The sequence below is a fragment of the Trichoderma virens genome (assembly GCF_000170995.1).
Source record: "Trichoderma virens Gv29-8 chromosome Unknown TRIVIscaffold_74, whole genome shotgun sequence".
NCBI lineage: Eukaryota > Fungi > Ascomycota > Sordariomycetes > Hypocreales > Hypocreaceae > Trichoderma > Trichoderma virens.
Window position 1 is genome coordinate 293,761 of NW_014013675.1, and position 13,122 is coordinate 306,882.

At 40.5% G+C, this 13,122-nt stretch overlaps 3 protein-coding genes across 3 annotated transcripts; 2 read left to right on the plus strand and 1 right to left on the minus strand.

Moving 5' to 3' along the window:
- Positions 1 to 887: 887 nt before the first annotated feature.
- Positions 888 to 8,278, plus strand: TRIVIDRAFT_192365 (uncharacterized protein; the record flags this gene model as incomplete). The annotated part of the gene is made up of 4 exons (XM_014099929.1): positions 888 to 1,283; positions 1,343 to 6,752; positions 6,900 to 7,154; positions 8,247 to 8,278. The coding sequence occupies 4 exons, from the start codon at positions 888 to 890 to the stop codon at positions 8,276 to 8,278; spliced, it is 6,093 nt and encodes a 2,030-aa protein (XP_013955404.1).
- A 150-nt stretch (positions 8,279 to 8,428) lies between these two features.
- On the minus strand, positions 8,429 to 9,381 carry TRIVIDRAFT_51816 (uncharacterized protein; the record flags this gene model as incomplete). The annotated part of the gene is made up of 2 exons (XM_014099930.1): positions 8,429 to 8,823; positions 8,886 to 9,381. 2 exons carry the CDS (start codon positions 9,379 to 9,381, stop codon positions 8,429 to 8,431), a joined length of 891 nt encoding a protein of 296 aa, XP_013955405.1.
- A 1,195-nt stretch (positions 9,382 to 10,576) lies between these two features.
- On the plus strand, positions 10,577 to 11,144 carry TRIVIDRAFT_70204 (uncharacterized protein; the record flags this gene model as incomplete). Its single annotated transcript, XM_014099931.1, has 2 exons — positions 10,577 to 10,796; positions 10,852 to 11,144. 2 exons carry the CDS (start codon positions 10,577 to 10,579, stop codon positions 11,142 to 11,144), a joined length of 513 nt encoding a protein of 170 aa, XP_013955406.1.
- Positions 11,145 to 13,122: the final 1,978 nt, after the last annotated feature.

A 13,122-nucleotide genomic window follows, 5' to 3' on the forward strand; every position in this document is an offset into this window, starting at 1 on the left:
AACCTAGCTAATAAATGGCTAGATGGAACTAACACCAATCTACTACTAACTTGAGAACTATTGCTGGCCCACCGCATCTGATAAGATGTTGGGACAGCAGCTTCATGAACACGAGACCTGGCGGATCTGATTAGATTATCTCATGTCCCGCTAAGCCGCGAACGCACGGATTGCCGGCAAGAGTCGGGTAAAGCCAGCCCAGAGTTTGATTCTGTGACCCAGCGGCAAATACATAGTACGTACTCATATTGCAGGGGGCGGGGGGGGCGTACTGTATTTTAGTGAAGTTTGTGGATAGTACAGTTTAGTATCAACTGTGTGGAGAAATTGGGTGTCATTGCATGCATGCTCCGTTTTCGTGAGAACAAGTTTCTAAAGCGAGCGCTGAGAATATGTTGATGTTGATGTTATATGTAAATAGCGTACTATGAGGTTTTATGCGTTAAAAATTAGAGGCAGAGTAAATAAGAGAACCGTTTAGCAACTATGTAAGGCATAAAGGCATATATCTGAAAACTCTGTGCAATTTGTCCTACATCGCTGCGGCATTTTCTAATGGTTATGAGGGAAACGTTGGCACTTCTGGTCTTTGTTCTTTGATTACTCGCCCAGGATCAACTCGCAGCCATATACTAAGAGACTCGGCCGTCCTCAGCCGAGCCGTTCGTTTACTTGGGTAATAATACTCTACCACCAAAGCCGCGAGACACGCTCAAAGCGATAACTATATAGCGCGCAAACTGGACTACTTCAATCTGTTTTGACGTCTCATACCGATAACTCTAAAAGGAATATTAACTTATTTCTTCCCATTTCCGCCAATTTGTTCTCATCCGACTGCCGCACAATTTAATGACCAGCTACAGACTGGACAATACATGCACATTATGCCATCCAGTTTAGAGAATGTTTATATACCGCGGAGCTTTGAGCTTCCTAGTCTTTCCGCGAAAGGGTCATCGATTCCAACAGGAATGAAGGATGAATTCCTGCTCCTATCATGGCTTATTGTTCTTTTGAGAGTAAAGGAAGACAGGCAAGCTAGCTATGGCTGGATATATCAAACACGAGGGCCTGAGGTCGAGCGCGAATTGGTCAGGGGGGAACTCTCAACGAATGGAGTATTGGAGAACTTGAAAAGCACCGTTGGCCAAGCTGCCGCTGCCATCTCCAAGTATATGACTAGCGCCATATCACAGTCTCATGAGGGATATTCGACTCCCGTTTCTCTCTTACTGAGTACAGAATGCCGGCTCAATGAGAACAGCAAGCCTAAAGATGAGGTAAGACTATCAATCGCGCTCATTGAAAGAGGTCTCATAGCTAATGCGAGCGAGAACAGAGTACCCTATACCTCGAAACATATTATATGAATGGCCATCTCTGGATATGCCCCGCGCGCACCCCCAAAAATGTTTCAACATATGTAATAACGCAGTATGTCGAAGCATTGAGCCATACCATCAGAATGTGCATCTCAAACCACGATGCGGTCATTGAAGACTTTCTTGATCCATTCGCGCACGATATGGATCAAATATGGCAGTGGAATCATTTGCTTCCCCAGACGTATGACTGCTGTATGCACGATATAGTTTCTGGACAAGCTCAAGAGTCCCCAGACAAGGTGGCCATTCTATCTTGGGACGGCAGCTTGACTTATGCCCAGGTTGATCGATACTCGTCTCTTCTGGCCTTTTTGCTCAGGGAACGGGGTGTTGAGGCACAAGAATTCCTTCCACTGTGCTTTGAAAAGTCAAAATGGACTGTTGTTGCTGTGCTGGCTGTGATGAAAGCCGGAGGAACAATGGTGCTTATGGACCCAGCACTTCCGGTTGCGCGCTTACGAAACATGGCAGAACAAGTTAATGCAAAGACAATGGTTGTCTCTCGAAAGCAGTACAACTTGGCTACAGAAATCCTCCTACATGGGGATTTTCTTATTTTGGAGGAAGATACATTTGCTCGCTTTGCAGATTTAGTACCCTTTCCCGATCTCCCGGCTGTGCATCCTTCCACGCTCATGTACATCATCTTCACATCTGGAAGCACGGGCACTCCCAAAGGTGTGCAAATATCCCATCGCAGCTATTCCAGCAGTGCTTTCCCTCGGGCTAAAGCAGTTGGCTACAACAAATCTTCCAGAGTTCTCGATTTCGCATCCTACGCCTTCGATGTTAGTATTGACAGCATGATACTGACATTGGCTAACGGTGGCTGTCTCTGCATTCCATCGGATGAAGACAGACTCAACGACATAAATACAGCCATGCGAAATATGGAAGTGAATTACGCGGGTCTCACCCCTTCAGTTGCTCGAATACTAGACTTGGACGTCATTGCGTCTCTCGAAGGACTAGGTCTTGGGGGTGAAGCGGCTTCCATCAGTGATGTTACGCTCTGGGGCCAATATGCTAGGATTATCATAGGATATGGGCCCTGTGAATGCACCATTGGCTGTACTGTGAATAGCAATGCAGCTGCGAATCGGGACTACATCACTATTGGGCCAGGCAATGGCGCCGCTATTTGGATCGTCGACCCGGATGACCACGAGTCACTGATGCCAGTAGGCGCAGTGGGTGAGCTGCTTGTGGAAGGCCCGATTGTCGGGCAAGGCTATCTTAATGATCCCGAAAAGACTGCCGCTGCTTTCATTCAAGATCCGTCCTGGCTTGTATCAGGCTACGGCCAACATAGCGGCCGCCAAGGTCGTCTGTACAAGACTGGAGATCTTGGAAAGTATGCCCCTGACAGTTCTGGCGAGATCATCTTCATGGGCAGGAAAGACACTCAGGTCAAGTTGCGTGGCCAGCGGGTTGAGTTGGGAGAAATAGAGAGCCAACTGAAAGCTAGGCTGCCTTCAGAGACCAGCGTGATATCTGAGGTAATTACGCCAGCTGGATCCGCGGCCCAACCGACTTTAGTGGTATTCATTGCACAACAGGTCGGAAAGGCAAGCGAAAATCGCCAGTTGGAATCGGTGGGCCTCTCTGGAGATTTGGGCGAAACGCTGTCGAAAGCTAATACCGAGGTGGCAAAAGTATTGCCTCGGTATATGATTCCAACCGCATACATATCGATCAACTATATTCCAACATTGATATCAGGCAAAATTGACCGAAAGCGGTTGAGAGAATTTGGTTCCAAAGTGGACTTGAGGAACCTTGATAAAAACACGAAGAGCACAGCAACTCGAGCGCTCAGTGACCTTGAACAACGCCTACGACATGCTTGGGCTTTCATCTTAAAGTTGAACCCAGACGATATCACCCAAGAGGACAATTTCTTTGCGTTGGGTGGCAATTCTTTGGCAGCTATGAGATTAGTGTCTACATGTAGAGATCGAGGGTTGGATCTCAGCGTAACTGGAATGTTTGCTAACCCAACTCTTTCGGAAATGGCAAATGCTGTCTTCATATGCGATTACGACGCGAGTGTCACAGTTCCGGAGTTCTCCATGATATCTCAGCTTGCTGACAGCGCCCGACTCGAAGCATCGCGCGTTTGTGAGACAGATGATGCCGCTATTGACGATATTTATCCCTGTACTCCAACGCAGGAATCTTTGTTTACGTTTTCTCTCAAATCGACTGAACCTTACATCGCCCAGCGGGTTGCTTGCATTCCGCCTAATGTAAACTTGGAAAAATGGAAACTGGCATGGGAGTCGGTTGTTGATGCAACCCCCATCTTACGCACACGCTTAGCCCAGCTCCAAGATCCTGGGCTTCAGCAAGTTGTTCTCAAGGAAAAGATATCGTGGAAACATTCTACAGATCTTGATCAGTATCTTGTCGACGATAGAGCCCTCAGGATGGATCTTGGGCAAAGTCTCGCTCGATATGCTATTGTGGATAACAATGGAGATGGTAAGCGATATATGGTTTGGACTGTTCATCACGTACTCTACGATGGATGGTCAGAGCCGATCATACTTGAAAAGGTTCGCGAAGCATTGCAGGGCGGAAGTGTTTTGTCTCACCAGCCAGCACTCGCAAGTATGCGAGACTTTGTCAAGTATGTTCGTGACACAGATCAGATTGCGATGCAAGAGTTTTGGAGGAGAGAACTTGATGGTGCAATAGGTGCTCAATTCCCTCGCCTACCAGCCAGAGATTTTTTACCAAATCCGGATACCATGTTTGAGTATCAAATAACCATAAAGTCAACTATCGGCTTTCCATTTACCCTAGCGACCGTTATCCGTGGGGCATGGGCCCTAGTTGCTTCACAGTATACTCAGAGCGATGATGTCGTCTTCGGAGAGACACTCACGGGTCGAGACATTCCACTGCATGGCGTGGAAGGTGTTGTTGGTCCATTGATTGCTACTGTACCTATCCGAATACGCATTGACAGGAAAAGATCCATCAATGATTATTTGAAGGCTGTTCAGCAAGCTATTCTCGCTCGTACTCCATATCAACACATGGGCATGCAAAACATCAGAAAGGTTCACCCAGATGCCCAACATGCATGCGAAGCAGGAACAGGCCTGGTTATACAACCGGAACTAGAGTACGACGGCACCGACCTTGGTTTTGCCCACGGAGATGTTGTTCGAGAAGCGCTACATTTCAACCCTTATCCACTTATGCTAGCATGCGGTATGAACTCTGATGGATTCAGGATTTGTGCAAACTTCGACAGCAGCCTGATAGATCTCAGCCAGATGAAACGAATGCTGGCACAACTAGAGACAGCTTGTTCACACCTTATGAGTGATCTCAGCAGAAGGGTCGACCAGATATCTTGCCTCCCAGAAGCTGAATTGAATCATATTTGGCGCTTCAATCAAACCCCACCGTTATCTTTTGATCAGGCTTCAGGGAGGTGCAGAGCAGGCGCGGAAATACAGCCAGGATCTGAATATCCTCCATTTCTAGTTCCTTGGGTATGCATTCCACGAAACCCGTCCCTTTTATCGCCCATCGGTTGCCTCGGCGAACTTTGGCTTGAAGGACCACTTTTGCCCTCTGCTGAGGCGATCGAGTCTCCTGCATGGCTCTTAGCTGGGAGCTCTCAGTTCCCCGGCCGATCAGGCCGAATTCGAGCGACAGGAGACATGGTACAGCTACAAGAGGATGGTAAACTAGTGTTTGTGGGTCGAGCTGAAAACATTGTACCTGTCAATGGCCATTCAGTGGACATCACAGACTTTGAGACACATTTCACCCAGTTACTGCCGCCATCTGTCCTTGCTGCTGCGGCATTATATCACCCATCAAATATTGAGAAAAAGCAGACTTCAGATGAAGGGCTGATTGTGTTTATAGAACAACAGCCCTTGGAGAAGGACGGTGTTGAGTTGCTACCAAAAGAGTGCCGAGTGAGTTGTGAAGTGCCTGGCTCACAACCCTTTGAAACTGCTATCTGTGCAACTATATCTGCCAACTTTGCTGGGGTATTGAAAAAATTTGACAAAAACATTCGGAATTCTTTGCCGTCGCACATGGTACCTTATGCGTACGTCGTTGTAGAGAAAATGCCCATCGCACGGGGGCAAATCGATCACAGCTTGGTCAATCAGCTTGCGTCCAAAATCTCTCAGAATATAGCTTCTCAGCTACGCGAAAGTCTTACGAAAGAATGGGCGAAAATAGTAAGCCCAGTAAATCTCACGGTGTCGCAAAATATCCTGCGATCCGCGTGGGCAAAAGTACTTAATGTCAATCCGGACCAAATTGACGTTGACGACAACTTCTTCCGTCTAGGCGGTGATTCAGTGTCAGCTATGAAACTGACGTCGAATCTGCGTAAGCAGGGACATGGAATGAGTGTAGCAGATGTATTTCGACACATGCGCCTTGGCGACGCTGCCACAGTTTTAAAGGTTGACGAACTGCCCAAGGAAGATACAGCGTCCTACAGAGCTTTTTCAATGATGGGTTCTATCGACGTAGATCTCTTTCTGTCGGAATGTATCCGCCCAAAGCTTGCTAATCCAAATTGGAGCATCAAAGATGTATTCAACGTGACGGATTCACAGGCATTGGACGTTGGAGCAACTATTCAAAGGCCACGCACATCCATACAGTACACGATGTTGTACTTTGACCGGGACTCAATAGGCCAAACTAAACTGCTGCGGGCTTGTGCAAATCTTGTCAAAACTCATGACATTCTGCGCACAGTATTTGTCGAGCACAACTCAACCCTATTTCAGGTTGTCTTGGACGAAATTGACATTCAAGTGACGATGGAGACGACAGACGCAAACCTTGATGAGTTTGTCACAAATCTTTGCAATAATGATGTCGAGTCCGATTTTCTTCTTGGATCGCCTTTCATCAGGATGTTTTATATCCAAACCCTAGATGGCCAAGGGTGCCTTGTCCTAGGCTTATCTCACGCACAATACGATGGAGTATCGCTGCCTCGATTGCTTCGAGATTTAGAAACGTTATACACTGAAAAGGAAGTTGTAAACTTTGAACCTTTCAGCTCTTATATGGCACGAATCCGGAACGAGGGAATGCAAAAAAGAGCGCTGGACTATTGGAGTAATCTTCTGAGTGGCTCAAAGCTTTCAATTCTTCCTGGAAAATCGACAGCAAATACAGACAGAGCTGTATTCTTATCAAGACAAACTGATGTCTCCATGGCACCTGAGGGCATTACCACGGCCAGTATGCTCACTGCAGCATTTGCTCTGGTGATAGCTCGTAGACTTCACAGGTCAGACGTCTCTTTTGGAGGAGTAACATCTGGTCGAAACATTGGCCAACCGAACACAGAGAATGCAATGGGTCCATGCTACCAGTTCGCACCCATTAGAGTCATCTTTAAACCTGGATAGTCCACAACGGATCTCTTACACTTTGTTCAAATTCAAAACGCTGAATCTGCTGCTTATGACTTTGTTGGTTTCCAAAGAATAGCTGAGCGGTGCGCAGAGTGGTCCTCAGGAGCAAACTTTTTTGATTCCATTGTTCACCATCAAGATTTTGAGGATTTTGATTATATGCCTTTTGCCAATAGAAGTTGCAGAGTCAATATTCTCAACCCACATGGCGACGCAGCCTATCCTCTTAAGGCAGTCTCTTTCCTTAAAGAGGGGAAATTAAACGTTGGACTAGTTGGAAGCCAGGTAGATTTGGCTTTTATTGAATCTTTACTAATGGAATTAGTAAATGCAGTGGAGGAGCTTAGTAATTATAAAATTATAAGCTTATTATAAGCTTATAAAAGTTATATTTATATAGAGGTTTTATCATAGCTTAATTTAGCTGTAATATTTTGAGCTACGGGTACTCTGTTGTATTTGTTGACTGCAGGGTGACCCCTATCCGATCTGCCTCATCGGATCTCGTAGATTGTGTATATATAAGAGGTCCTGCCCCCGACTTTGTATCTAGATAACTAAGACCTTTAATGAATATAATATTACACCCAACCTCTCTTCCAACAGTATTATTATAAATCTGATCCAAGTCTGTTAGTGAGGCAATGAGAAATGATATATTGGCTGTTGTATTTGTAAAGCCTTGCAGTAAAGAACTAAGAGGGCTTAGTAGCAGATCTATTAATTGTGATGATGGCATAGGGGTGGAAAATTCGTATGGATTGTGTCACCGCGGTGACTGCTGCCCTGGGTTATCTAGGTTGAGATCGTCGACCTCACCGTGATTTCGGATCCAGCTGCTGTTCTATATGATCTCATTGTGGCCCAAGATGGAGGCCCTAGCTCGAATCGGAAATCCCCCTATGCCTGTTGAGCTCCTCCAAAGATAGACTGCGAGGCTTGCCTTATAAAAAATAAGCATTCCACTTATGATGTGTGTAAAGCAAAGATATATATGCTCTCTATGCAGAAGAACAGGGACACCAGGTACGATTAGCGTTTTTTACGAGTGTATATCGACATGTGTAAGTTTGACACTTACTAAATTAGCAACTAGCTTCTAATGCTTCTATATATTACTTATAATTTCGGTATTGGTTTTGGTGTTTGTGCGTATGGCGGCGCTTAGCTCTGTCTTCTGGCACCGCAGGAAGGATAGCTGGATAGTATAGGAGCAGTAGGCAGTATAACTGACACATCCTAGGCCTTCTGACGTAAGGCCAGACAATTGGAGGTAGTCTTTAAAGAGAGAAGGGATCTGCTGTGTATGATTGAAGGAAGTTTGAACTGAAATTGCTTAAGCATATATGTTCTGCTCTCCAATAGGATTTAAGGTCAAGAGTGGGATAATAAATAAGCAGTCTCTTCTCCGCTGCAACTACGCGCTAATGCTATGAAGAAGGACAACAAAACACAGTTTTACTAGTCTGACACCACTCTGTTATCTCGCCGAATATTATCAATTGAGCTACGCGAAGATAAGTAAAAACCAAGCATCTTCTAGGTTGCATGGTAAAAACTAGCCGTAAATATCGTCGCCCAGGTAGGTGGACTTGCACATCAGATGGACGGATTCATCCGTCATGCTTCCTCCAGATGCACGTTGTTGCAGACATTCCCAAAAACCTCCATGGAATGGGATAAGTAGTCCTGCACCACCTGAATCCTGCCTGCCAAGTCCCGACCCAGCGGCAGTGCCCTTTCCGCCTCGTGATCTTTACCAACCCCTTCTCCCACAACAACGTCATAGACTGCCTTCATGGCTTTGTCTTTGTCTCCATTAGGCGCAAACTTGCCAGTAGACATAAATTCCATAATCTTTTCCGACATCGATCCCTTGTAGTCGTCGGGAAGTGGATTCTGGCCTAGTATAGTCGCATTACCCATTCCTGTATTAAACGTTCCAAGAAGAACAGTTAATACGCGGATATTGAAAGACTCAACCTCTTTGGCCAGTGCCTTTGACATGCCTAATGCTAGTTAGTTATGTCTTGTTGTTTTCTTTAGAAGTGGGATAGCTAAAGATGCAATCACATACAATCCAATGCTCCTTTGCCAGCTGCATAAGGACCCATAGTGGGATTGGCTTCTAGGGCAGCACCGCTGCTCATGTTCACGATGATACCGAACCTTCGTTGACGTTGATGCTTAACAACAGCTCTGATCAGGCGGCTAGGGCCAAAGTATAGTGTCTCCATCAATGCGCGGGCTTCGTTGTCGGTGAAGCTCTCTGCAGGATTGTAAATGCAGTACCCTGCGTTATTAACGAGGACGTCCACAGGTTGTCCCTGACCTTCAAGCTCTTCAATCACTTTGTCGCAGTCGAGATCATTGACATCTAGTTGAATCCATTTACCGCCTTTACCCTCAACTTCGGCAACGAGATCGGGCGAGTCTGATGGCTTGCGGGAAGTAGCGATAAGATTATGGCCATTTGCCTGGACAATACGGGCCAGTGACAGCCCGAAACCAGACGAGCATCCGGTGATGAGCCATGTGAGTGGCTTTTTGGGAGTGGTGTATACAGGCGTCATTATTTTGAGAATAGAATATTGATCGAAAAAGTCTGTAGTTGAGAGTGATGGTTTGAGAAGTTGGACTCTGCTCGAGACATGCGGGCGTTATATAACAAACCGTGGGCAAACAGCCTTCCAGTAAACATTCATTGGTTTCCCCTTTCTTCGGCTATTGTCAAAATCCGTGATATTCGGACTTAGGCCTCTTAATGCCATACTTTTGAATCGACGTTAATTATACGCAGACGTGATGAATTGGAGTTGAAGTGACTGCCGGACTTCTGTGGATGTAAAATGAAGCCATGTTTCGGCCATGACCCTGACGCGATTTCCTATTTTGGAAAACTTTCCGGAAGACGCCCCCACCAAACCTCGGACATGATTCGCGGTGTTCCTCCGAATTCTTCCACTCAGATCCAGTTTTACTCCATATTTGAGTAAAGAATTGTTAAAGAGCTATTAATAATCCAATTCTAAGTTGAGAGATACATATTAACCCGGTGTATTATCTGGTGGGATGGAAGCCAGGAGAGTGTTGCATGCGCGGCTGTAGAATGCTCGCTGTTCTACTCTTTCTATTTGAATTGGCTTTTGTTGATATGATATTACTCATCTATGCGTTTAAGTACCTGATGAATATTATTTATGTTGGTACATACTCCGGAAAATAACAGTTGGTCAGGCAATCCGATCTGATTCAGAGCTTAGCGATTATCGTCATAATAGATCTGGCGGTCGTACAAAAGTTGAACAATCGATGTCCAATTGTCCTTGTGAATGATGCCTTAGCTTAATACACCATGAAGCAAAGAAGATTGGATTTTTTCAGGTAGAATGCTCATCTAATAGTGGTTGGAATTGACTATGGAGCACCGCTTCACCTAGAACGACCTAGAATTTATTTGACACATGGGTGCCAGCCCTTGCAATTCCTTCGCTGAAGCTTCCACAGTGTATATGGAATGTACAGCGAATGCATCCTTCACCTTATCGATTCATACATTTTATATAGAAGGTCTCTATGTACTAGGTACATGTAGTAATTAGTAGACAGTTGTAGTAAAACCGAGTTGATGCAAGCAAAGCTCCAATAATCCATGGCAAGGGCGGGAAATACGCCAAGGCTAGACACGGATAAACGTGCACCGATCTGTCGCTATCTGATCTCTTTCCTTGGCTTGGGACGCGCTGCGAGCCGTGGCGCCAGACATCAATGGATGTGTCGCGACAGCTTCATGTTCCAACATTGCCTCTCATGATGGAGTTGGCGCCATGGAGGACGAAAAATGAACACCGACTCACTGTGATTCGTGAGAATCCCATCAACAATGCGTTCGAGGCCTTCCGGACATCCTTTGCCTTGGCCCGCAAGGAAAAGAACTTGGCCAAGGATCTGGACGTGCTTGACACGATCGATAAACTAGATCAAGATGGTAATGATCCTGCTATAGAGGGCCTGGAGAAAAGCAGCTGCTGACATCCGAACAGTCTTCCAAGATCTCTCTATAGACCTTCTCACGACGATCGTAGGTTTACGTGCCCCACGAAAACTTCACTCGGTCGGCATCGGCAAAAACCTCTCTATTGATATCGCTAGACTCCTCCTTGCCGTGAACTCCGACGACTTCGATTTCGCCACCATTAAGACCCTATTTATTGCGGTTCTCGAGCGGAAACCTGATAAGGAAATCTGGGATTGGGTCTACGACGCCGTGTCCCCAAATCCATTCGCGCCCCATAAATCCAGACTTGCCTCAGTCAAGGACACCCCAGAGCAGTGAGACGAGATTGATCCATTACTTCATGCCAAGCTTGGAATTATCCGGGTCGATCTCGATATATTCAAGACTTTTTTTTCGACCAGTGGACAGCCTTTAGGAAACTGCCGAAGCTATTTTCAAAGAATTTTGTGTAAGTGACGGTTGAAAATAAAGGCACCAATATAGAAAGTATCATTACCTGGGTATATTAGATATATTTAACTACTAGGTATAAGTAAAAAAACTACGTTAACTATATAATTAAGAATAATTAAAATTAATAAATATATAATTTTTCTAAATTATAAACATATTAATTATTAAATATTAAATATTTATATAATTAAATTAATTAATAATTAAATTTATTTTATTTAATATATTGAAATTTGAAAATAAAAAAACATAAAAAAATCATTAATAATTAAAATATAATAAAATGATAAATATTAAAATTAATAAACAATTAATTATTTAAGCTATTTAAATTAATATAAAAACGTAAACTTATATATTTAATTAACTTAGGCTAAATTAAAAGGATTTTTATTAATTTATTTAAAAATTACTTTTTAATTTATTAATTTTATATTAAATTAAAAAATTAATTTTTAATCCGCTTTTAATTAATTTAATAAACTATTTTTTATTTAAGGATGTTTACTTAGTAAGTTTATTATTATAATTATAAAAGCTAGGTTATAATATAATATTTTTTTTATTAATTTTATTTTTAAAATTTTATTTTATTTAATATAAATATTTATTTTTATTTATTTTTTTATTAATATTTTTTTTATATAATATTTATTTTTTATTAATTATTATATTAAGTATTTATAAAAAATTTTATTTTAAAATAAAATATTATAATATTTTTTAAAAATTATTTTTTTTTATTTAATTAAAATAAAAAACTATATTTATGATTTTAATAAAAAAAATAATATTTTCTTAAATATTAAATATTTAAAAAAGATTTTATTTACTATATTAAATATATATAAAATAATAAATCTTTATATAATATATATTTTTTATTATTTATATAACTTTATAAAATTACTATATTTTATATTTAATTTAAAAATATTTTTAAAAAAGTAAAAAAGAGATATTATATTATTAATAAAAAAATTAAACATTTTCATAAATAAAAATATTTATAATTAAAGAAAATAACTTTTATAATTATATACAGTATTAATAACTTAAAAAAGTTAAATAGGGTTAAGTATAAAAAAGCGGAGGCTATTTATTAAGCTATAATATTATTACTTAATTTAATCAATTTTATAACTTTAAGTTTTATAATTAATACTGTTAATTAGGGTTAGTTTAATATTAATTTTTATTATTATTTTTTTTAAGTTTAGCTTTTAATAAAAATTATTAAAAATGTTTTTTAAATATTTAAGGTATTAAATAGGTTTTTATATATTTTTAATATTATTATAGTTTTTTTATTTTATTAAGTATTTAAGTTATTAAATTTTTTTATTAAATTTTATTATAGTAAATTTTTTAATATTATATTTAAGTTTTTTATTTCTAATAATAATTTATTTTTTTATAACTTAATTTATTTTTTTATTTATTAATGTTTTTTTTAATAGTATTATATTAATATTTATAAATGTTATAATAATAATATAATTATATTTTTTTATAAATATATATATTTTTTTAATAATATTTTTTTATTGATATTTTAATATTTTAATTATTTATTTATAAAAATATAAAATTAAAGTAACTTTTATTAAAATATTTATTTATTTTTCATATATTTATTATTTAAAGTAAAAAATTAAAAATTATAAAAATAAAATATTTAATTATAATATAAAATTATTAAATATTTAAAATAATATTATATAATAAAAGTTTAATATTATTTTAAATATTTAGTTTATTAATATTATTAATATTATTAACATAAGTTTTTTTAATAAATTTTTGTAATTAAAAAGTATTATATTTTTAACTTTTAATAAAC